The sequence below is a fragment of the Megalobrama amblycephala genome, linkage group LG8, assembly GCF_018812025.1.
Source record: "Megalobrama amblycephala isolate DHTTF-2021 linkage group LG8, ASM1881202v1, whole genome shotgun sequence".
Taxonomy (NCBI): Eukaryota; Metazoa; Chordata; class Actinopteri; order Cypriniformes; family Xenocyprididae; genus Megalobrama; species Megalobrama amblycephala.
In genome coordinates this window covers 21362740-21389452 of record NC_063051.1, presented here as the reverse complement: position 1 = coordinate 21389452, position 26713 = coordinate 21362740, and the positions used below count along the sequence as shown (strand labels likewise).

At 36.1% G+C, this 26713-nt stretch overlaps 1 protein-coding gene across 6 annotated transcripts in view; it reads left to right on the top strand.

The window, feature by feature from the left end:
• The window catches only part of ddr2a (discoidin domain receptor tyrosine kinase 2a), a 43104-nt gene extending 16597 nt beyond the window's left edge, over positions 1 to 26507 (top strand). For 2 of the 6 annotated variants that reach the window (XM_048200053.1, XM_048200048.1), the window contains 15 exons: positions 6346 to 6448; positions 6785 to 7016; positions 8466 to 8613; positions 11960 to 12062; positions 13745 to 13928; positions 14177 to 14417; positions 14513 to 14578; positions 14784 to 14920; positions 15585 to 15801; positions 17079 to 17305; positions 18410 to 18537; positions 18879 to 19076; positions 19317 to 19551; positions 19698 to 19847; positions 24433 to 26507. In XM_048200053.1, coding sequence (XP_048056010.1) covers positions 6369 to 6448; positions 6785 to 7016; positions 8466 to 8613; positions 11960 to 12062; positions 13745 to 13928; positions 14177 to 14417; positions 14513 to 14578; positions 14784 to 14920; positions 15585 to 15801; positions 17079 to 17305; positions 18410 to 18537; positions 18879 to 19076; positions 19317 to 19551; positions 19698 to 19847; positions 24433 to 24564 — 2478 coding nt within the window. In that variant the 5' untranslated portion in view covers positions 6346 to 6368 and the 3' untranslated portion in view covers positions 24565 to 26507. Of the gene's footprint in view, positions 1 to 3250; positions 4295 to 6345; positions 6449 to 6784; positions 7017 to 8465; positions 8614 to 11959; positions 12063 to 13744; positions 13929 to 14176; positions 14418 to 14512; positions 14579 to 14783; positions 14921 to 15584; positions 15802 to 17078; positions 17306 to 18409; positions 18538 to 18878; positions 19077 to 19316; positions 19552 to 19697; positions 19848 to 24432 lie in introns of all 6 variants that reach the window. The other 4 variants (XM_048200052.1, XM_048200051.1, XM_048200049.1 and 1 more) reach the window with 4 other exon arrangements.
• The last annotated feature ends 206 nt before the right edge of the window (positions 26508 to 26713 follow it).

The window sequence follows — 26713 nt, the reverse complement described above, 5'->3', positions numbered from 1 at the left end:
TTTTTTCATTGTATAAAATGAGATTAAATGACTCAAGCTGTATTATGTACAGTTTAGCCATTTAACTGATCATCTTATCCAAAGCGACTTGTTACCTGGAGTTTAATGGCTTACAATGATGATAACTCATGAATTTCAGAGTTTGTAGGAACTCAGGCCCAAATCTTAACTACTAGTCTACAATATTATATTAATTGAACAGCTACAGTAGTGCAGACATTGGTGACATAAATTTGCTCTGGGGTTAAACTCAAAAACTTTATTTATGAGAAAATTTATGAGACAAGTCACTATGGAAATCAGTTGTTGTGGGACCACTAACAGCATGTGGTCACAATATCCGATTTTATTGTCCATGAATTTAAGTTTTTCTGAAAGTCAGTTTGCTGCAAATTGCAATGGTTTTTTTTTTACTAGGTTTAAAACTAGCAGCCTTGTACTGTAGTTGTGATCAGTCAAATATATTGAGGTCTGAATAAGGTCTGGAAGATGCCCAAATTCCATCCTGGTTCTCATGACTTCTTCTCTTTTATCTGTGTCTTTCAACTCTAGCCTTTTCTTTCTAGCATGGGTGGTTTGTGGGGAGGAAAGTGTGATGTCAATGTGAGGTTCAATTATATTTTACAAGGAAACCAGAAGCCAGCTCATGGTGAGCAGCCGTACAGTAGAGACTAAAGCATAAGTCTGGAAAGCAGCTAATACCACCATGGCTAGAGACAGTTTCTTCTGGGATCCCCCAGGATGAAAACCACACTGTGCTCTTGTACTATATTGGGCTGTGTTCCTTTATGAAGCAGTTTGATTACCTAGGGTGACATTGCTTCCTTCCACTGATCTTGTGTCAGTTGCTCTGCCATATTTTAACAAATTAAGGCCTTAGGCATGACATTTAAGCCTAACATTGAAAATGCATTGTGTTTTAAAACACATAGAGAGTAGTTTTAGGTGCATAATGTTCTTCAGTGGTTTATTTTAAAGACATATTGTGCTTTAATGTATCATAGAGGAGGATACCAGTCCATCCAGATGGTTTAATTGTCGCTTTGCTTGGTCGAACTACAAAGTAATGTTTTGGCTTGTTTCAAAGCAAACATGGAATATGTAAAATGCTTTGTTAAAAATCCTTCTGTGTGGTTTATGTAAAGGGAGTCTGAATTGTTTTCAAGCCTTTAGACGGCTTGTGGTACAAGCAAAAATAACAGAATTACACTCAGCTGTTCTGTTGCTGTCTGAACGCTCTGGATTGTTACTTTCCGGTTTAAAAGTATCAGAGAGAAGTGGGTGAAGGAGCCGTGAGGGGCCCTGCCAAGCATTTTCACCCCAGAATCAAAAGAAAGAAATAAGGAAAGAAATGTTTTGTTTTACATAAGAAAAATTAAGCCTATTATTAGGAACATTAAGATTTTAATTTGTGACATTATTTTCATGCCAATTAAAGCAAAAAATAAATCTCATTCTTATATAATGTGAAAAAAACTACAATATTTAAATAATTTACATAGCTTAAGTGTTTATACATAAGACATTATCATTGAAAATAATTAAACATAAATGAAAACAAAACACACCTCTATGCAGTGCATTATAGTTGCATTATAATTTTCTTGCTGCATTTTCTTGATTATTTATTTATTTATTCATTCATTCATTCCATCCTTCCTTTCTTCCTTCCTTCCAGAAACATGATCTTGAGAATTGAGTCTCAAGAAAGTCTTCATTCATGAAGGGTTCCTGTGTGAAATAACTTTAAAGACACCTATTATGCAAAATTCACTTTTACATGGTGTTTGAACATAAATGTGTGTTGCAGTGTGTGTACACAACCACACTATAACCCTATTTTTTATATTTTTTTATTCCTATAAATCATGAGCAGTGTCTCAGAACAAGCCGTTTGCAGATTCTGGGCAAAGTGACACCAATGACTGCTGACATACTCTGCCGTATTTGCATAGACCCCGCCCTGAGCGAGTTGTGCAAAGTCTGCCATTTCGTCCAGACTGGAGCAGCTGTAGCGACAAGAATGTCTCGTAAGCAGTCGAAGTGTTTTGTTGTTGGATGTGAGAGTGAACATAACAGTCTCCATGTACTCCTGACATCAGAGCCGCTGAAGTCTCAGTGGATAATTTTTATTTTTGAATGGATTTTGCCCCCATATACCTAAATTCATTTATGTCTGCATTTGTGAACGAATGTCAATACAAAGGGACAATACAAAATACAGGTTTTGCCAAAAAATTGTTACTCAAGGATGGATCATTACGAACTGTTCATGATCCAGCTTACAGTCTCCAGAGCGATACTGGATATGGCAGTAATGAAAGGGAGAGCACTTTATTACAGTTCATCGGAGTTGATTTACCATTATAAAGCTTACCAGTTTATTAAGCACCCCCAAAAAAGGCATAAGGGTTGTATATATTTGTTTGTAATTTGTGTAATTTGCTGTGTATGTTGATGATAATGCAAGGGAGAGAAAGAGAAGTTTATGGATAATATTTTAATGCACACTTCTTGCACTGTGTTTTATTAAGCTCTCTTATAGTGATTTCTGGAGTAGCAGCTCATTTGCATTTAAAGGGACATGCACTAAAACGGCGCATTTTTGGTCACCCCCAAAAAGTGGCAATTTTAACATGCTATAAAAGATGATCTGTGGGGTATTTTGAGCTAAAACTTCACATACACACTCTGGGGACACCAGAGTAAAAGGAGGCATAATAGGTGCCCTTTAATACATATTAATTTTACCATGTTCTCGAGAAATGACAAGTTTCTTGTACACTTCATACTGAAATACAAATTTATAATGACATGGTGGAAATAATTATCATGACATGCTCACCTTTTTTTCTTTTTTCTTTTTTTGAAAATGAATATTTTGCATTGTGACATATGAAAATATGTCACAATGCAAAATATCTTTAATGGTCCTAAAATAGGCTACAAGAAGTTTCATTTGATTCATTAATTCATGACTTACAGATTTATAATGGCATGTTGGAAATAATTATCACGACATGCCCACCATTCATTACCATTTGCATATTGTTGTTTTTGTCTTGTGTGTGTTTGCTCTTTTTTTCTTTCTTTCTTTTTTTGGGCTGTGCTTTACAGTTTGGATCAATACACTACAGTACTTTGAAACACTGCCGTAGCGATATATCATGGTATCCCATAATTGCTGCTGAATATTATTACTTCTCATCACAGACACTTAGAAATTCTTCAGTTTCGATTTTTTTTACAGGTTGGTGGTTAGAAAGGAAAGAACACCATGCTAAAGGAGTGGTGAAATGTAACGGGATAGAGTCCATCACTCAAACCTCATTGAACTGCGTGTGAGCTCTGTGTGAGGATGTGACCTTGCTTTGAGTTTATTATTGAATGTAGCAGGAGCGCAAGCATGATTGTTTACAATGGATTCAACAATCAGACTGGAGTCTGTGGCTTGAACATACCAGACATTTTGACAACAGGAAAGTATATTGAAACAGCTTCTATTTCTTACTCCTTTTTTCTTTTTCTTTTTTTTTTTGCTCCAAGGCTCTGTGTGTTTTTCAGATATTTGTTTCTGCAGCTCATAATTCACGGCAGCAGTCTTTCTCACATTTACAGTTTGATCGTTTCGATATTCAGCTAGTTGACCTTAGTGTTAGAGACAGAGGTTAATGACAGTGTTTCCGATCAATTGTATAAATTGTTGCTTTCCACGAAGGTGGTGAATTTCCGTTCTTTCCAGGAGAGAGATGCTGTAACCTCTTTAAATATCAGTTTTGCTCTGTTATATTTCCGCTGGAAATAAAGCTGCATTTTTTTCCTACTTCTGGAAAAGTGTGTTGCTGAACTCAGTAGCTATGAGATCTCCTCTGCCAACTTTCCTCTGTTTAAAATTCCCGAAGACTGTAGTTATACCATCCTACTCTCTGCTTTTTTCCACTTTGAGTTATAGACTTACTTTTTTCTACTGTAAAAAAAAAAAGAAAAAAGAAAAAATAAGAAAGAAAAGAAAAAATGTAAGTGCCTCTTCTTTTTTAAGTGTCTGCATGTTAGTATACATGTGTGTGTGCAAGGTTTTGGACCCTGCAGTTAGACGGCAAACATGGAGGAACAAATGTGCCATTCACAACGATTAAAGATGGAAAAAACTGGCTGGCAGGAGGGGGAAATAAGCGCCACTCGGACCAATGAATTACTGCACAAGACCAGAGTGGCCCATAAGAGAAAGAGAGAGAGGAAAGACCAAAAGCCACAGTTTCTTCACACAACATGAGTATTTTTCCACCTTTCTGAAGTGAGGAATATTTTTAGACTCAGTAACTGAATGTTTACTCCATCTGATACTGAGGCTATAATCGTCCACTCTTGGAGAGTAGAAAAACAGAGAGTAAATACACAGTTCTGTGAATGTATGAACGGTACAAATTTATTTTCTTAAGCTATTAATTAATATTAATCACAAAATCAGTTTGTTGAGAATACATTTCATCTTATGTTCGTTTTTGCGTATTATTTTACTACCATGTCATGCTTTTTCTTATTGTGACCTTGTGAGATCATCTGTTAACACACAAAGTTGGCCCTAAGTCTGAAAGACATTTTATCTATGTGGCGCTCTCGTGTCAATTGTCTAACACTGCTTTGCCTGCGTTCACAAAGCTATGAAAACTCTGCCCTGAACTATGAAAGCACATGCTCTTTCTCTTTTTGTGTGTGAATATTTGGGCTGAATGATACAGCTAAAATTATAGTAAATATAGTAAATATATAATTACCTACTTATATATTTAAAAAAAAAAAACATTTAAAATAAACATTTTAATACATTAAAAATAATTTATTTTAATAAATTAATAACAAAACAAAATTTACATTTTGCATATTACCATTTAATATATGAAAAGTGCATTAAAATATACACAATATTAAATATTGCCTAATTTGATATTGCCTCAAAAATAAAATATATTGTTATATTGTGAACATTCTCTATATTGCCCAGTCTTAGCGTGTTAAAGTATATATGTCTGTTTTTGAGCATGACTGCAAATGTGTGTTAAAGAAAGAGAGAGAGTGATGGGGGAGGAGGATGCCGTTCTGTTACATCTGGAAGAGCTTTTTGTTGGGGGATTCGGCTCGTTTTGGATTATATCAGCTTGTCATTGCCAAAACCAAGCCTCTGAGGTTTCCCCCATCTTGACTTTTAAGCAAACATTTGGAGGAGAGAGAGAAAAAAAAAATGAAAAGAGAGACAAAAAGTCCTTCACCACTATCCTTGCTATTGCTGGCAGGATCACAAAGCCTATTTTGTTGAAATGGAGGGGCCACTTGGAATAGGAGTGTCCTTGTACACTTTTTTTTTTTTTGTCCGGATCTTCACACAGACACTCAAAGAGAGAGATATTATGAGAGATTAAGAGTTTATATATCCTCTTTTGCTCTGACAGTATTATTTGATTTTGCAATCAAAATATAAAATAATGTTTCTAAAATATACTGTTTAATCAATCGGTGGTGGTCTAAAGCCCTACATTCTTCTCTTTACACAGGAGTTCTTCAAGACCCATCCCTTCTCACATGGCAAATTTAACTATAAATAAGTACATTTTAGCATGTTTAAAAAATTGACTTAATTTATTCTTGTCCACCTTTTGACACCTTTAAAAAAAAAAAATTAGTATGTTCTGTACATTCAAAATAGAATGTAAAATACCGTGATAAAATAATTAATTTAATAATAATTAATTTTTATAAAATAAATAATTAATAATAAATATTTTATTACTAAAACATTGTATATATCTCAGCCAAAATCTTTGCATTTCTGTCCATTTCTCTCATGGAGTGAATCAATCTGTATTATCTACTATATTATTCATAAGTCAAGTGCTAAAAAAAATTGTTTACATTTTAGTAACCATCAAATGTTCATGTAGGCAAATACGGGGAAGCCACTGAAATGCATAGGAAATAGGAATTTAAAAAAAAATGCTTTATGAAAGTTAAAGTGATAGTTCACCAAAAAATGAAAAGTCATCATATACTCACCCTCAAGTTGACTTCAATAGTATGGAGAAAAAGAAAAAAAAAACTATGGAAATCAATGGGGCCCATCAACTGTTCAAATTATTATTCTTCAAAATATCTTCTTTTGTGTTTAGCAGAAAAAGGAAATTCATACAGGTTTGGAACAACTTGAGGGTGAGTAAATGGTCATTTTTGGGTGAACTATCCCTTTAAGTATTGTCATGCATACGAGTTTTTTAGATTCATATCCACAAGATGAGTGTAATTTGGATTAAAAAAAGTTGGTGGGCATATAAACACTAACTACTTTTTTTACAGGTGTGTGTCGGTCCCCGTTAGGAATGTCCAGAGGTCAGATCTTAGATGAAGACATCTCAGCTTCCAGTCAGTGGTCTGACTCGACAGCAGCAAAGTATGGCAGGTATGAGCACACACACACTCAAACACAAACACACACACACACACACACACACACACCGTGTTTTCCGTGAGTTCTAGTGCAGGTTATCTTAGTGGGATCAAACCACATCCGGGGAACTGTGTGTGGTCTCTTCTTAGCCTCACTAAAATGATGTAATTATGCTTCCTCCATATATTGCTTCTGCATTTTCACTGATTTTAAGTGTTCCCAACACATTCCCCTTCTCCCAAAATGAAACATTTTAGACTAATTTATGATGCGGCCCAGAGACCAAAGACCCGGAGAGATTGCTGTAGTTTAAACAGATGTTTAAGTGCATTTTTCTTTGTGTCTTAGGCTGGACTGTGAGGAAGGAGATGGTGCGTGGTGCCCTGAGATAGCTGGAGAACCTGAGAATATGAACGAGTTCCTGCAGATTGACCTCCGTTCTCTGCACTTCATCACTCTGGTGGGCACTCAGGGACGTCACGCAGGGGGCATTGGTAATGAGTTTGCCCAGACCTACAAGATCAAATATAGCCGCGATGGCAGCCGTTGGATCTCCTGGCGCAACAGGCAGGGCAAAGAGGTACGCACTGATACACTGCTCTCTGTGCTATAATAAAGAACTCATTTACATGTATCATCTTATTCAACTGATTAAATATTATTGTTAATTACATCTTTTCATTATAAGGAGACAACTTCATGAATAATATAGAAATTGACCAATATTACCTGTTTTTGACTGATAACATTTAGGAATATTGTAATGCTTTTTTTTTTTTTAATTCATGAACTTAATTGTATTTTATTATTTAATTTTATTATTTTTTTATTAATTTTATTTATTATTATATTTTTTATTTTATTATTTAATTTTATTATTTTTTTATTAATTTTATTTATTATTATATTTTTAATTTTATCATTTAATTTTATTTTAATGCATATATTAATTAAATTAATTTAGATACATTTATTAATTATTGTTTTCTTTCAGCAAAATAATAACACATGTGTATTATATTACATATTATATTATATTATTATAATGTTACAAAATACATTATTAATTTTTCAAATAAATGCTGTTGTTTTGAACTTTATATTAATCAAAGAATCCTGAAAAATGTGTAATGGGTTTGCAAAAATCTTAACATTTATAAAAATAAGAAATATTTCTTGTGCACCAGGTCAGCATATTACAATGATTTCTGAAGGATCATGTGACACTGAAGACTGGGGTAATTAGCTATTACTAGTAATAGATATATTATATTATATTATATTATATTATATTATATTATATTATATTATATTATATTATATTATATTATATTATATTATATTATATTATATTATATTATATTATATTAATAATGTTATGAATATATTATTAATAATGATTATCACAATAGTTATTTATGCCATTTTATTAGTGGATGCGAATGATTAATGATTGCGAATTAAATTTAGGTCCAAAGAACACAACATAAAAACTCACTAGTCACATTTGAATGTGATGTAGCTAGAATATGTGAATAGTTATTGCGATGTAGAGGTAAAAAACTATGTGGGCACCATTCAACATGTTTGACTTTTTCTGCTACACCTATTACTAACAGGTGCATAAAATCAAGCGTACTGTACACCAATGCAGTTTCCATAGATGACCCTTTTCAGGATGGGACATGACCTTCCTGTTCCAGTACATCTGTACATAGCAAAGTCCATAAAAAAAGGTTTTCTGAATCTGGTGTGGAGATCTGAACCAAATTAGACACTTCTGGGATTAATTGGAACGTCAGCTGTGAGCCAGGCCCTGTCGCCTAACATCTGTGCCTGACCTCACTGATAACAGTGTCTAAATGAGAGCAAATTCCAGCAAAGCTGTGCCAGAAGTGCAACTGTTAGAGAGGACCAACTCCCTATTAATGCTCATGATTATTAAATTAAATGTTAAACAAGCATCCACATACTTTTGACCATGTGTATGTCACTGGAAAATCTAAATGTACGTTTTTTTGTTGTGAAGGTGATTGAGGGGAACAGAAATGCATATGACATTGTGCTGAAGGACTTGGAGCCACCCATCATTGCACGTTTTGTCCGCTTCATGCCCGTCATCGATCACTCAATGAACGTTTGCATGCGCGTGGAACTGTATGGCTGTGAGTGGCTGGGTAAGTCTGACAACTGTCTAACGTTGTTTGGCCTCCAATGCTCTTTAAAATATCTTCTTTTGTGTTTCACTGGTTCATTTTTGGGTGAAATATCCCTTTAAAGGTGCAGTGAGAGATTTCTGAGAAACACTGTTGATATTTGAAATCAACCCAAACAAACACAGTCAAGTGAAGCAAAAAAAGCTTCGCTTAAAATAAAGTGAAGATGACGAACAAATGACAAGGAAGAACAAAAAATAAACATACAGTACACAGGAGTATATAAAAGGAAGAGTTTGATGTTAGTCACCAGCAGCACACCAGCTCCAGACAAATGACACTCAAAACTGTCCTGTTACTAAAACATTACAACAACAGGCAGCATATCTTGGTTCTGTTAAACATAGCAATCAAATTTTACCCACGTATAGAGCATACATTTTCAGGCCTTCCCGCTTCTAGGTCTCTCCAGCGCTGGAAAGCTTTTCTAATATTAACGCGGGTCCTAAAGCTCTTGCCTGATCATAACCCTTCTTTTTCCAGTGATATTCCTCTGACCTTTTCTCTTTTGTAATGTCTCTCAGCCATCTCTTTTTGTACAGTCTTTCTTCAAATCTCCCTCTTGCTCACTCTCTCCTCCCCCATCATGATTGTATACGCCCCCTACTGCTGATTGGATACAAATGTGTTGTGGTGCTCTGTCTAATCCACTTCCAACAGCATTTCTCAGAAATCGCTTACTGTACTTTTAAAGGACGCTGTTTAATTAAAGGTCAATTAAAGGTGCAATATGTCAGATTTTTGCAGTAAAATATCCAAAAACCACTAGGCCAGTGTTATATATTTTGTTCACTCTAGTACTTACAATATCCCAAATGTTTCCAACTATTTGTAAATCGTGAGAAAATTGCTATTTTTACCAAGGCTCTGGGACATGTGAGCGAGTCGCCTGTCAATTGCGTCATACCCGCGTTACCCTCGGTTTCTGGTTTTATTTTGTAAAAACCATGGAAACACCACAGACGCTTTAATATATTACATGTTTTAATGAGCAAGGGAACAACAACTGTTTGGTTACGTTTATAGATAGAAAACTAATTGTTGTTCTATAGCTCAACGCGTTTAGTCTTATTGTTTAAATCAAATTTTCTTGATTTTCCGCGAGTATCATGCTTTACCATGCCTCAGAGAAAAACACTATTTTGTGAAGTAGCTAACATAGCATAATCAGATGCAGATTTATTTTTAGTAACAGTAATACAGCATTTTCTCCATCATACAGTATGTTTTAAAATTAATTGCATGCCATTTATCAACACAAGCCATCCAGCAATTAATATGATATTATAAAATCGATCTATCTTACTGCAGTGTGTAACAGTGTCTCACAGCAGCCGTCGAGCGAACGCACAGAGTAACGTTATAACAACACTCTCAAATGTATCTAATAATAAACAGAGCTGTGTTACCTCATACTCATGACCGGAAACACGGAAGCAACGCTGGCGACTGTGGCATAATAAAAGTTCCGCTGCTCGTGAGGCGTGTGTCGTGCTCGTCTTTCATTAACAATCGCTCCAGCGGCCTCGTTCCGCTCCCACAGACTCAGTCCTGCTCTGCTTAAAGGTGCCATCGAACGTTTTTTTTACAAGACGTAATATAAGTCTAAGGTGTCCCCTGAATGTGTCTGTGAAGTTCCAGCTCAAAATACCCCATAGATTTTTTTTTATTAATTTTTTTACCTGCCTATTTTGGGGCATTATTAAATATGAGCCGATTTATGTTGTGCGGCCCCTTTAAATGCTGACGCTCCCCGCCCACTTGCCTTAAACAGTGCCTAAACAAAGTTTACACAGCTAATATAACCCTCAAATGGATCTTTACAAAGTGTTCGTCATGCATGCGTCGGATTATGTGAGTATTGTATACTGTTATATTGTTTACATTTGATTCTGAATTAATTTGAGTCTGTGATCCGTGGCTAACGGCTAATGCTACACTGTTGGAGAGATTTATAAAGAATGAAGTTGTGTTTATGAATTATACAGACTGCAAGTGTTTAAAAATGACAATAGCGACGGCTCTTGTCTCCGTGAATACAGTAAGAAACGATGGTAACTTTAACCACATTTAACAGTACATTAGCAACATGCTAATGAAACATTTAGAAAGACAGTTTATAAATATCACTAAAAATATCATGATATCATGTCAGTTATTATCGCTCCATCTGCCATTTTTCGCTATTGTTCTTGCTTGCTTACCTAGTCTGATGATTCAGCTGTGCTGCTCCAGACGTTAATACTGGCTGCCCTTGTGTAATGCCTTTCAAAATGTTGGGAACATGGGCTGGCATATGCAAATATTGGGGGCGTACACCCCGCCTGTTACGTAACAGTCGGTGTTATGTTGAGATTCGCCTGTTCTTCGGAGGTCCTTTAAACAAATGAGATTTATATAAGAAGGAGGAAACAATGGAGTTTGAGACTCTTTGTACTGGAGTTGTACTGAACTCTTGTTATTCAACTATGCCAAGATAAATTCAATTTTTCATTCGAGGGCACCTTTAATACTACATTAATGTTAATAATCACATCCATGAACATGATTTCTTTATGAGTCCTATCCCGATTATTTCCACCGGCTGTGATGTGAAGACCACATGTCCCAAGATTACGCGCTCAAACTTGCTGTCATCAAGCTAACTTTACGCCTTTGTTTTGAATAGACCTCTAGTGACCTCTAGTGACCTCTAACGGACCGAAATCTTACATATTGCACCTTTAAATAGCTTGATGTGGTTTTCTGTCCTGTGTTGAGGTATTTCCTAATGAAACTGGAAGTTTGGGTGGTGCAACATGAGTCATCATTTTTTGGTCTATTTTACTGGAATAGAACAACTATAAATTTTACATTTTAAATCTGTTAAAAATTAATTTAGGCAATGTTTACGAGTACACTAGCAAACAGATAATCTAACACATTTACATTTATGTATGTCACACATGTTCTTTAGATTACTAAAATGTACTTTACACCAAGAAACAATTTCACTGAAAGATTCTTCAGTGGCACAAAAATGGTTCTTCTCTGGCACCACTGCGAAAACCCATTTTTGGAACTTTTATTTTTTAAAGAGTATATATGATATTGAAATTGAAATCACAATCTCTCTCTCTCTCTCTCTCTCTCTCTCTCTCTCACTGCTGTTAGGGAAATTGTAAATGCAATGAAAAAAGATTTTTATCATTTTGTAATGACAACTCTAATGTCCTTCAGTAGCACAGAACATCCTTGAACATTTCCAATTTGGGACACCTGACAAAAGAAAAATGAGTTGACATTGTTCTCCTGTGGCTGTTTCTAGATGGCTTGGTGTCATATAATTCTCCACTTGGCCAGCAGATGACTCTCAATGGACAGTATATTTATCTCAATGACTCTGTGTATGATGGCGCCATGAGTTACAGGTCAGTACACTATTCATACGCTTGAGAATAAATGAGGAAGATACAGGATACACCAAAACATAATCCTTTAGAGAAGTTTGAATGTATAGTAAAATGAGTTTAGTTTTGACTTTATTTAACGTACAGTATATGTTGTACAAAGTTAAACCTATGACTAAATGTCAATATATCTCCGCTGACGACTGATTCAGAGTCAGTATGGTTTGTATTGACCGGTTTACCTGATGCCTGGCACAGGGAAAATTTGATCCCAAATCAGTTACACAATAAGGACAGGCTTAACTGGCCTGTTATTGCTTGGTTGCTATGCGACAGCAAGGCGCCAGGACCGGAGAGAGTCACAGTGGTTTCACAATGTTCACAGGAGAAATTGACTCATTGCTCCCTGAACAATACCTTCCATGACACAGTGCAAAGTGTGTTTACCTTCTTGTGTGTGTATGACAGAGCTGGCAGAAAACCGCCAAGTAGAAATCCACATATTCATAGTCATGAGACTATCACAAGAGTGACAAGTGTCATTGCTGGGAAAAATTAAGATACAGGCTTATAGAATGCCGCCATCTAGTGGTGAAATGATATAAACAGAGCAATATGCCAACATCCATCACACAATTTTAGTCAGGGCAATAAATGCAATATGCAAGAGACTTGATAATAATAATTATTTTTTTTATTATGAATTTTTTCAATTTTACTACATATTACAAACATTACATATTTTAAACTTATAAAACAGTTAGCTCATGTCCTTGATTCTGATTGGTCAATAGCTGTGTTTTATTCATGATAAAACACGGCTATGACAGCTTCACCTAATGGTTCTGTCTATCACTACACAACACCCTTAGCAACCACTCTTAGCAACGTAAACTGTATGTTCTCAATTGATATAGTTCACTGAAGCTTACTGTATTATGTAGAGGAGTATTGTGAGAAAGAGATAGAGTGAGCGAGTTGCATTCAGATTTAACATTTTCCTTCAGGTCAGTCCAGTGTTCATAATAAAAAATCTGTTTAAATGTCTTATCTTGTCCTTTTAACAGTTAAGGGGTTTTCCTGTGACTGACAGCGCTAGTCAAAGCATTTGACAGTTGCGTCTTGTTCCGTCTTCACAACAATTCAGTCTTTTCAATGTAAAAGTTTTCACTACTAACTGACACACTCATAAAGGCAGTCTTTGCCGCCATCTAATGGCGTAATAATGTAACTTCTGTTGCTGTTCACGGTCAGGGACTATTTTTTCTGGCGGAAGGAAGGCTTTTAGTAAAAGTTTACTTCATGAAAGTACATATTTTGGCTTTAATATTTGTATTGTGTGGTAACCATTTTATAAAAGCAATAAGGCACTCGAAGCTAGTGCTGTATCGTAAATAAGTCACGGCTGAAGGGGTTGCAGGCACTCTGCGTCAAGTCATGCTTAACAACGCCCTTCAGCCGTGACTTGTTCACGACACAGCACAGCTTCGAGTACCTTATTGCTTACTTAAAATGTATTTTATTCTTGTGATGGCAAAGCAGAATTTATTTGAAACAAATATTTTTGGGGTTTGTGTAAATTGATCAAAAATGTGAAAGTCTTCACTCTCACTTTTGATCAATTTAATGTGTGTGCATATATACACACACACACACACAAAAGTAAACACATTATTCTCCTCTGGGTTTATTCTCCTCTGTAGTATGACAGAAGGACTTGGGCAGCTAACGGATGGCATGTGTGGTCTCGATGACTTCAAACACAGTCACGTGTACAACGTATGGCCTGGTTATGACTATGTCGGCTGGACCAACGAGAGCTTTCCCAATGGTTATGTTGAGATCATGTTTGAGTTTGACCGTACCCGCAACTTCACCACCATGAAGGTATAAAGTCTGTCATGTCCTACACCGCTAATTCTTTCCTGTTCTGTCATATAAACTTTCTGGGAAAGCAAACGTAAGAGGGTGTTGTTAAAGGTGCAATCTATGTAATTGCTGAAACTTAAATATAATTAAGCTTATTGTAAGGATTAAGGATAAAAGGTTTAAATTACCCAACTCTTCCTAAATGACACCCATATCATAATGCTTTTGTATTCATTCTCTCTCCCTTTTAATCCTAATTGATTCAGGTGCACTGCAACAACATGTTCTCCCAAAGGGTAAAGACCTTTCAGAAGGTGGTGTGTTATTTCCGCTCAGAGTCGGACTGGGAGGCCACACCTATATCGTTCAGCCCTGTGATGGACGATGTCAACCCCAGTGCCCGCTTCGTCACCGTCTCACTCTACAATCACATGGCCAGTGCTATTAAATGCCAGTACTACTTTTCTGACATCTGGATGATGTTCAGTGAAATCACCTTCCAGTCAGGTTAGTAAATGACCATGCAAATCTGCTTGTTCAAAATCGTTTCGTACACAGGCACAGTCATTGTATAAATGACTGTTTTAACACCCTGATTTCAGATACAGCCATGTACAACACAACTCTGGCTCCCCCCAAGCCCGGTCCTCCCACCAGCAATCAGCCAGGTCAGATTCCCCACTGCTCCTAATTCAGTCATATGTTGAGAACCAGCAGTTTCTGTGCCATTTGGATAAACTTCATTCATCTTTTCTGGAGTGTAATTTCATCAATAATAATATAAGTTTAATTTATATAGCACCTTTCCATAGCTCAAGGACACTTTACAGGTTTCCACTTTACAGGTTATCTTTCTCTTTACCTCTTTCTTAGAGGATGACCCCACCCACAAAGTAGATGACAGCAACACTCGGATCTTGATTGGCTGCTTGGTCGCCATCATCTTCATCTTAGTGGCCATTATTGTTATTATATTATGGAGACAAGTGTGGCAAAAGATGCTTGAGAAGGTGAGATAGAATTAAATAAATCTAATATTTAAACCATGTAGATTCTTTAAAATGTGATTAAAAAGACTTCTAAAATGACCTACACTACCTTTTAAAAGTTTGGAGTCAATAAGATTTATTTTTAAGAAATCAGTGCTTTTATTCAGCAAGGACACATTAAATTGAACACACAAAAGAAGAACACATAAAATATTTATATTTCAAATAAATGCTGTTTTTAAGCTTTCTATTCATCCTGAAAATATATTAAAATAGAAAAGAGATCTATAGAGAAATTGCAATACAATTTCACAATATTATTGATTTACTGTATTTTTGTCCAAACTTTTGAGCAGTAGTGTAAGTGTCTAATTATGTGTACAATTCTGACTTTAAATGATGTCTTTTTCTCAGAATGTTCCCACATGAACTTGCATACAAACTTCCATTCTGCACCAGACCTTAATGTAATAAACAAGGATGATGATTATGACAAACTGTTATTGTAGTCTTTCTGCATGGCCCCTGAAACAGTGTGATGCTATTTTGCAGTGTTTAAATGAATTTAAAAAGGCATGCGTAAGTGGATTGTGAATATGATTTCATAGATGCATAATACATCCAACTACTAGTAAATATTTTAGACTTTTTTTTAGCATTCTTCACTAAACATCCTTCATTCCAGGTGTCTCGGAGGATGCTGGACGATGAACTAACTGCTAGTCTGTCAATACAGAGTGAGACCTTCACCTATAACAACAACAACAGCCCCTCCTCAGTGCCCAGTGAGCAGGAGTCCAACTCCACCTATGAGCGCATCTTCCCTCTGGGACCCGACTACCAAGAGCCCTCTCGTCTGGTCCGCAAACTGCCGGAGTTTTCCCAAACATCCGAGGATACTGGTGAGTTCTAGAAGCGATGTTTGGAATATATAAGCAGGGCAATAATAAAAAAATAAAAATAAAATGTATATATGAAGAGTTTGGTTCCAAAACGCAATAACTCCATTTTGATTAATTTGAGTAAAAATGTGTTTTCTTTACCAAAAAAGTGGCAAGATGAAAACCACTATTTTCTGTTTCAAACTTTCACATAGCATCTTTTGGTTATAAAAACATTAAAAATTCAAATCTACATTTTGATTTTAAAAAGTTTATTATAAAAACATTTTTTTTTTTCCCAAAATGCAATAAATCCACAACACTTTTTTTTTTCAAAATGCAATTAATCCATCAATATAAAAGTTATTTTTCAAATTAAAAATACACAACAAAGTAAGTTGATTCACATATATGATAGAGTCTAAAATTTGCCAATATTTATCTTATATACAGGCATTTTACTAAAAAAACATTCAGCCGTCGCTCTCAAAATGAATTCAACGGGTCATCTTGTTAAAGCAGAACTAAGTAACTTTTTTTACCTTCATAAATAGTTTTCTAAGTCCTTAATTGACTTGTAGTGGTGTGTTTGAGGCGAGCACTAACCCCCTCTGGCACGTCTACGCCAGAAAACAGCACTTGCAAGTTGAGCTTCGCCGACCCGACACAATCTCGCCTCATGTTCACGTTCATGAGAGAGTGAATGCTTTACGGTAATTCAAAAACAATGTATATATTATGACTTTATAAGACAATTTCGAAAATTACCCACCTCCATCGAGATTTCTTGTACTGTATTTGCAAAACTACTGTGCTGTTGAGCTTTGTAGTCGTTGTAGTCCAGAGCTGCGCTTGGAGTATTTACGACAGTGTGATTCACTGAAGGAACCTGTAGGGGGAGCTTCGCAAATCTTACTGAGTTCCGCTTTAATGTTATAAATTATTTGTTAAAATAAATACACACATTTGCCGAGTACATTGGTATTAAAAACGGGTTTTTAAAAAAGCCTTTAATGTTTACAGTGGGTGGAATGGTGCGATGTGATTGGTTGAGAGCGGATATATCGCGTTCTACAGAAAAAGGACACTGGCATTTGTCGCGTTTTGGAAAGAAAAGGATAAAACATGACAGAATAACACGACGGATATTGCATTTTGCACAAAATTAATAAATGACTTTGCAATACCGACCAGATACAATACTGATTTTGGCGGAAACTCAATTTTTTTGAAAATGGCATTTATCGCGTTTTGGAACCAAACTCTTCATATACATATATATTTATATTTTTCTGCAGCATCAACAAGTACAGCTTCCAAGTCTCCTCCAGTCAGTGTGCAAGAGGGTGTCCCACATTATGCTGAGGCAGACATAGTCAACCTCCAGGGTGTGACTGGGGGCAACACCTACGCCGTGCCTGCCCTCACCATGGACCTGCTGTCAGGGAAGGATGTGGCTGTGGAGGAATTTCCTCGGAAACTACTTACCTTTAAAGAGAAGCTGGGAGAAGGGCAGTTTGGAGAGGTCTGTATATTTTCGAAAGAATGATTTTTTTTTTTTAGATTGTATAGCTCAGTCTATGAAAAAATGTCCTGTTCTATTCTTAATCATGTGTCATGGGTCAGGTTTTCAGGATTCTTTGATGAATAGAAAGTTCAAAATAACAGCATTTTTCTGAAATAGAAATATTCCATAACACTAATGTCTTAACTGTCACCACTAAAAAAAGTATTAGTTTCTTTTAAAAAAAAATCATACAGCATTACAAAATCATTAAAGGATTAGTCCACTTTTAAATACACTTTTCCTAATAAATTTACTCACCCCCATGTCACCCAAGATGTTCATGTCTTTCTTTCGTCAGTCGAAAAGAAATGAAGGTTTTTGAGGAAAACATTCCAGGATTTTTCTCCTTACAGTGGATTTCAATGGCTACCAACAGATTGAAAGTCAAAATTACAGTTTCAGTGCAGCTTCAAGGGCTTTAAACGATACCAGACGAGTAATAAGGGTCTTATCTAGCGAATCGATCGGTCATTTTTGAAAAAAATACAACCGTTTATGCTTTATAAACAAAATATCGCCTTGAACGTACTTTCCGCTTCCGCATTCTTCATAACGCTTACGCTGAATGTCCTACGCCTTTCCTATTCAAGTTACGGGAAAAAACGAAACTGGCGCCGCGTTCGTTCCGTAAGTAGAATAGGGAAGGCATAGAACGTTCAGCGTAAGCGTTATGAAGAATGCGGAAGCGGAAAGTACATTCAATGCGATATTTTGTTTATAAAGCATAAACGGTTGTATTTTTTTCGAAAATGACCTATCGATTCGCTAGATAAGACCCTCATTACTCATCTGGTATCGTTTAAAGCCCTTGAAGCTGCACTGAAACTGTAATTTTGACCTTCAATCTGTTGGTAGCCATTGAAATCCACTGTAAGGAGAAAAATCCTGGAATGTTTTCCTCAAAAACCTTCATTTCTTTTCGACTGACGAAAGAAAGACATGAACATCTTGGATGACATGGGGGTGAGTAAATTTATCAGGAAAAATGTATTTAAAAGTGGACTAATCCTTTAAATGATATCTGAATATACTAAATGGCTGTTTTTGCTGTTGTGTTGCCAGGTGCATTTGTGTGAAGCAGAAGGCATGCAAGATTTCATGGATGAGGACTTCTCCTTCGATGTCATTGAAAACCAAACAGTGCTTGTGGCTGTTAAGATGCTTCGAGCGGATGCAAATAAAAATGCTAGGTTTGCATGCCCAAATGTCACAATCTTGACTTCCATAAATTAAAGCAAAACACTGATACTGCATCCTAATGAACATCAAATGCATGCAAAAACCAAAATACAAAAGCCATAACACAAACTTTAATATTAGTATTTAAAAATATATATAAAATATTTAAAATGTAAACATTCCATATGCTGTTATTAGTTTTATGACAGAATTTTTGTTGTTGTTTTTGTTCCACAGAAGGGTTTTGGGTTAACTTGTCCTAATTTTCATTCATCCATCCCTCCATCTGTAACATCTAAAATAAACATGCCTCTGCCGATTTGCAATAGCTCTGTTTTCCAATACTTTACAGGAATGATTTTTTGAAGGAGATAAAGATCATGTCACGATTGAAAGACCCCAACATCATCAGGCTGCTGGCGGTGTGTATGAGCTCTGACCCTCTGTGTATGATCACCGAATATATGGAGAACGGAGACCTTAATCAGTTCCTGTCTCGCCATGAGCCCGAGGGCATGATCGCTCTCCTCAGCAACGCTCCAACAGTCAGGTTAATACTAATTTTTTTCTTCATTTGCATTTAAGTACAGAAATGGAAATTGGAAGTGCAATTACAGTGGTGGACTGTGACTTTAAATCCCTATGAAAGATGGACACATTATTACAAAAGAAATGTATGGAATTGCAGAAATAGGATGAGTCCACAAGCAACTTTCCATTGCTGAGTAGAATTATTAGGTAGTGATCTTAACCAGGTTATGATTCACATTCTATGTTTTAACTGTCTCAGCTACAGTAATATACACCACATGGCCACACAGATCGCTTCAGGCATGAAGTATCTATCTTCTCTCAACTTTGTGCATCGGGACTTGGCCACCCGCAACTGCCTAGTAGGGAAGAACTACACCATCAAGATTGCAGACTTCGGAATGAGTAGGAACCTATATAGTGGAGACTACTACCGTATCCAGGGCAGAGCGGTGCTGCCCATCCGCTGGATGTCCTGGGAGAGCATTCTTCTGGTCAGACACACACAACCTTGACAAAAAAAGTTGTATTTTCTGTCTGCAAATAAATTTCTAATGACTTATTTTTTATACATACTGTTGGTAAAAACTGATTCTATGTCTATAAAAGTCTGACACAGGATGATTTGTGTCATTTACAGGGGAAATTCACCACATCCAGTGATGTGTGGGCTTTTGGCGTTACCCTTTGGGAGATGCTAACCTTCTGCAAAGAGCAGCCCTACTCACAGCTTTCAGACGAGCAGGTCATTGAAAACACAGGGGAGTTCTTTCGGGATCAGAGGAGACAGGTACAAGGATGCTTAAAGGGATAGTTCACCCAAAAATGAAAATTCTGTCATCATTTACTGACCTTCATGTTGTTTCAAATAGGCCTGCCACGGTTATTGATTAATCGTCCAATTGTGGGTTTTTTTGTGTGTGGTTTTTTTTTACATTTTGCCAATGAATATTTAAAAAAAACACTGTTGTAAGGTACATAAAGATAGTCAAAAGTCTTCCTTCATATGAAATGAAGGTTTGTGTGTTTAATCAGACTGCATTTTATTATAGTCAGCATTGGTGGTTGCAGCAAGCATGAGTTGAGGCAGGATCTAGATGCAGCAGTTAACTTAAACAATGAGTCAAAAATAACAAACACACTGGAACACAGTGAGACATGGGTATTCAGGAGATACAATATATATATATATATATATATATATATGTGATGTGATCTGCGAAAACCTATCACAGGTTTCAATATCATGTGAAAGTTGGATTTGAGCCACTTCCAAATCTGTTTTTACTTCTTTCATAGCTTGTCTGTAACAAAAGTTATGGTTATCTGTAGTCGGCTGATCGCTCTGATTTTCAGGAACAAAATTTTGAGTAAAACAGATTTAAATAACTGTCACCCCTTTTTTTTTTGCATAGACATGAAAATGCACTGTCCAAACTTCAATGGTTGTAATTCAAGAATGCTTTGGAATATAGACCTACGGTTGGTCTTGTTTTAAAGAAGACACTTGTCAAGTTATTTTAGAAGTGAAATAAATTAGGAAAGTGAAATAAAAAAAAAGTTATAGAAGTTTAAGTTTAAGTGAAAATATAAATAAATAATAGTTAATAATATAATAGTTTATATTTTATAATAATATATTACAAAACATGTTTTACTCTTAAAGGTGCCCAAGAATGCTTTTTCACAAGATGTAATATAAGTCTAAGGTGTCTCCTGAATGTGTCTGTGAAGTTTCAGCTCAAAATACCCCATAGATTTTTTTTAATTAATTTTTTTAACTGCCTATTTTGGGGCATCATTAACAATGCACTGATTTACACTCGGCGCCGCCCCCTTAAATTGCGTGCTCCCTGCCACATGAGCTGTCGACTATATTACAGCGCATTTACAAAGTTCACACAGCTAATATAACCCTCAAATGGATCTTTACAAGATGTTCGGCATGCATGCTGTATGCATGCTTCGAATTATGTGAGTAAAGTATTTATTTGGATGTTAAAGTTTTATTCTGAGTGAATTTGAGGCTGTCCTCCGTGGCTAACGGCTAATGCTACACTGTTGGAGAGATTTATAAAGAATGAAGTTGTGTTTATGCATTATACAGACTGCAAGTGTTTAAAAAATGAAAATAGCGACGGCTCTTGTCTCCGTGAATACAGTAAGAAACGATGGTAACTTTAACCTCATTTAACAGTACATTAGCAACATGCTAATGAAACATTTAGAAAGACAATTTACAAATATCAGTAAAAATATCATGCTATCATAGATTATGTCAGTTATTATTGCTCCATCTGCCATTTTTCGCTGTTGTTCTTGCTTACCTAGTCTGATGATTCGGCTGTGTGCAGCTCCAGACGTTAACTGGCTGCCCTTGTGTAATCCCTTTCATAATGTTGGGAACATGGGCTGGCATTATGCAAATATTGGGGCGTACACCCCGACTGTTACGTAACAGTCGGTGTTATGTTGAGATTCGCCTGTTCTTCGGAGGTTGTTTAAACAAATGAGATTTATATAAGGAGGAAACAATGGGGTTTGAGACTCACTGTATGTCTTTTCCATGTACTGAACTCTTGTTATTTAACTATGCCAAGGTAAATTGAATTTTTGAATCTAGGGTAGGGCTGGGCGATATATCGCATGCGATTGTCACGCGCATTTCGTCAGTAAAGCCGGTTCCCTGATTGCCGCTAAATCGCCATCACCTGCTTTCAAATGGAGCGGTATTTAATAGACAGAACCGTAGATCACCTACAAGCGACGCAATATCGCGTTCATTATCGCAGATGAATCGCCTTCGATAATGAACGCGATATTGCGTCGCTTGTCAGTGATCTACGGCTCTGTCTATTAAATGCCGCTCCATTTGAAAGCAGGTGATGGCGATTTAGCGGTAATCAGGGAACCGGCTTTACTGACGAAATGCGCGTGACAATCGCATGCGATATATCGCCCAGCCCTAATCTAGGGCACCTTTAAACTGCAAGAAAATCAAAGGCAAAAATGTCAACAAAAATTTTAGGTTGATATATTTCAAAAATTAGCTTTCAGTAAGATTTTGCTTGTGCATAGTACCAAACTTTTTCACTAGATGACATCCAAGCTCCATTACTGACCATGTCAGGGCGCCTCCATTTATTTGAGTGATCTGATCGACGAAGTAGACATCCTATTCAGAAATAGTATGAGCAGTCTGGAAGTATTTGATTTGAATTCAACCTCTAATAAACAAATCTTTGCGTGTCGTAGTTTACATAGGACTGGCGGGAAATTTGCATTAATACACCTTTATTCTACGTTATGTGGTTTATTTTGATAGATGAACTGTCTTTGTAGTGTTAAGAGAGGGAAAGCTAAGGCCGATTTTTTTTTTTGCACCTCCGCCGGCTGTGTTCTTAAACAGTAACATTAGAGAAAGACAGTCTTTTCAGCTAGGCACTATAAATCGCTATTTTTCTGCACTTAACAAGTGAATTTTGTCAAGATATTTTCACAGATGATAGACAAGATGTTATAGAATAATAATTTAATGAAAACCCAATTTTGACCAAAAAAAAATGACATTCGACCTATTTTTTGACTTTACTGAAAACGTTCCATCGCGACATCCGACGGGTTTTCCCAGATCGCATCACATATATTTATACATACACTTACACGCACACAAGTTGACCTTAGTGGTGAGAGGGGGGGGAAGACACCATTAGAGAAAAAGGAAGAGAACATGGTGGTGTCAAGAGAAGGCAGGACCAGAATGGAGACAATGGAGGGAGAAGCCTGGGTGTGACACAGAGCAGTAACCAGAAGACCCAAGGCTGAACCGATGAAGGGAGGAGCCAGGGTTCAGCCAGGAGCCTGCACTACTTAGGTGGTGTTGGGAGAGGAGGGGACCCAGGGTGACACCGATAGACTGTAGGGCCGAGGCAGAACCGCAGGCTCCCGGGCTCGAGGTGGAGACGGGGGCTCGGCAGACCGGGGTGGAGCCAGTGGGAGTGAGGACAACAGTGTAGCCAGAGGGAAGGAAGAGCCCGGTGCCAAAGAGGGCCAAAGGGGTGGAGGGACGAGGCATAATCGGAGGCCCGAAAGTCTGTGGCGCAACCAGGATGATGACTGACCAAGGCAAGCCACACCGTTTGTGTGTTTACCGGCTCACACACCTGGTCAGACTTTGGCTCTGTGTCTGCGGTGGTCTCTGGCTTTAGGTCTTCTGTGGGCTTTGGCACTGACTCTGGGTTCGTGGCGGGCTTGTGGAGGAGTGGGGAAGGACTAGGGAGGCATTTCAAGGTAGGTGGGATCACTGGAACGAGGATTGATGATGGCAGGATGGTGGATGTTTGCTAAGGGGGGTTAAGGGTGAGTGGTTATGTCCTCCTCTTTCATTTCGTCAAATTTAATTAACAATAACTTAAAAAAATAACAAACATACTGGAACACAGAAGCACACAGGAGAAACACAGCCACACTATACAGGAACAAGAATGGACAAAGAATGCCTATATATATATATATATATATATATATATATATATATATATATATACACACAAGTTGACCGAGGGATAAAACAAGAGAAAGGTGGGGCTAATCAATCAAACAATGGGTAACTATGACAACAAATAAGAAACGATACAAAGGCACACGGAATATAAGAAAATACAAACATAAACCTAATATTATATTATATTGTATAAATATAATTTTTTACAACATTAAAGTAAATAAATCATGTGGACCTATTTTATTATAATTTTTATTATTATAGACAATTCCTGGTAAAAAGAAACCTATTAGGCTTACACTGTAACATGAACAAAAATTGTTCATTTCAATTATTTGTATGACAATTATTCATCAGAACAAAATTCATGATCGTGACAGGCCTAGTTCCAAAGTCCAAACACATAAGACTTTGGTTAAGCTTCTAAACAAAAATTTAAATATTTTTAATTAAACCTGAGAGGTTTCTGTCCCTCTCAGGTAACCAAAACCAAAAAGGTCATAAAGGTGTTGTAAAATGAATCCATATGAATCAAGCAGTTAATATAAGTCTTGTCAAGAGATATGACCTATGACCAATATATGATCTTATCTCTTTACAAGACTTGAATTAAACCCCTTGATTCACATGGATTCATTTTACGATACCTGAGTTTTGGTTACCTAGACCTTTCAGTGGTGGGAAAGAAACTCTCAGGTTTCTTTAAACATATCTTAATTTGTATTTTGAAGAGTAAATGATTACAGAATTTTCATTTTTGGGTGAACTAACCCTTTTAATTGCTATTATGTAGAGGTGTATGAGATCTGATTAAACATATCCGATTTATCCATACCACGCCTAATAGTTCTGAGTATTTTCTTACCCTCAGATATACCTGCCCCAGCCGCCAATGTGTCCTGACCCCGTCTACAAGCTCATGTTGAGCTGCTGGCACAGGAACACCAAAGAGCGTCCATCTTTCCAGGAGATTCATCACACACTACTGGAGTGCAAGCCATAGTGTACACTTATGTGCCAACCTTGGCACTCCTAGAGACATTTCAGTTCGCCCACAGGACTCCAGTCATCTACACACCGCAACACGCACTTATACATTCCCATATATAGGAAGTGAGATCAGAATCTATTATTTTTTCTGTAGCAATTTTCACTGTGAGTGTGCAAAGTCAAACTGACATATATATATATTGTACGATTGAACTATACGCCCCCTAAGTGCCTTCGGTTGGCATACAATACCTGGGCAGCACTAGGCCAAAGTAAATGTAGCAATAAATTTAGGCACCTTTAACACAGCAGAATTGGATTTTAAGACACTGTGTATTTTCTCCAAATAACTTTATTCTAACTGAAATATCTATTTCTGAATAGAAAAGGGCAATGCATTAAGACAAGGTATTGGCTACTAATGGGCCTTTTATTATTTCCAATTTATTGTTGTTTTCAGTGTTTTGAGGCCGAAGACAGCTTGAATGTAAATAAGAATCATTAATTGACATTCAGATTCACCTTTGGTTTTATCTTGATGTCGCTTGACGTTTGTGTACATGTTCATCTCATTTATTGAAAATGCTAAAGTATTTTGTTATTTTACATATTTTATTATTTTCTCTGTAGTAAACTGCAAAGACCACTTTAAACCAAGTGGAGTAACAGAAAGTTTATCTGGTTGTCACAGAATTTAAAATTCAAAATCAGAAAAATTCAATTAAAATTGTAAATGTAAAATATTATAGTTATCCTGCAACTACCTATATATGTGTTTATATTTAAGTGTACCGCTTTACATACGTGTTTTGCTTGTTATGGTGTTAATGGTGATTATTTAAGTCCATTTCATTATTTTTCTTTGCTCATCAACTTTTGTATCAACAAACAGAAATTTCAGCATAATGAGCTATAAATAGCCATAATCCTTTTACAGAAATCTGTTAAAGTATTTGCATGAAGATGGATGAAATACGAAATATAGTAAAATTACTTACTACATTTTTTCATTACATTTGTCCTATGTGTTCATCTATTCTCAAAGTAGGCCGAATGGGGCAGTAAGTACATTTATTATCACCAGTTTTGTTTATCTGTAGAAAAGATGAAAATTAGCTTATTTTGAAGCTGTTTGTCTTTCTTTTACGTTCGAGTATATTCTAGGTGGTGCTGAATTGCTAAACTGTTGGATAAATACTGGATTTGTATTGAACAGATGCACTATGATGGTTTACAGTAAGTTGTGATGTGTTTTCGCATGTGAAAAGTGCTGCAAATGGGACACTCAGAAATCTGTTTTGTAATTAACTTGTATACTTGTAAATCATTTTTGTATGGTCATTGCATATGACAATAATATTGAAAATGTGTGCACCTTTTGGGGTCAGTTGAGATATCTGCCATTTTATAAGAAGTGTTTTGGTTGTGGATTTAAAAATCTCTTAACTATATGTATAGAATAATTTTAACATTCTTGACATGACTGATGAAGTTGCATTATAGATATGCTTTAATTCTGCACTGTTTAAATGTTTTACTAGCTGGTTTTCTCAACAAGTCTTTAAAAATTTCTTCCTTCATACTATAAACAGAACAGTATAGTCCTTTTTCAGACTTTGAGTTTGTTTACAAAAACCTGGAAATATTCAACATTCCACTTTATAAAACACGTCTTTGTGAGAAAAGGAAAAAAAAAACCTTTTTATATATTCTCTACATTGACCATATCTTTATCAGAATGAAGGCGAAAACTGGATTTTTGTTTTATCCATATGAAAAATATTCTGCATTTTCTTTCTTTAATCCTTTAATCATTTGGTGCTCTATTTGTATTGCTATGCTTTGTGCTGTATTCTTTTAATAGCTGTCTTTTTTCACTAATAACCTATTGTACATGTAGGCCTAAGTGTTAGAAAATTGTACATAAGATATAATAAATTGATGAATCTCTAAAAATGTTGTCTAGATATTTTATAATTACAAAAGCACAGATTTCATATCTACAGTAATGTGTATTTGTATGTGAATTGTACAGATTCATTTTGAAGGTGTGTGTACTGAAATATTTGCTTTTTAAACGTTCGTTTGTGCTTTTTTTGTCTAATAAATATAATTTTAAAACCGAGTTTCTAATAATAATGTTCTGCTATCCATCACGTTAC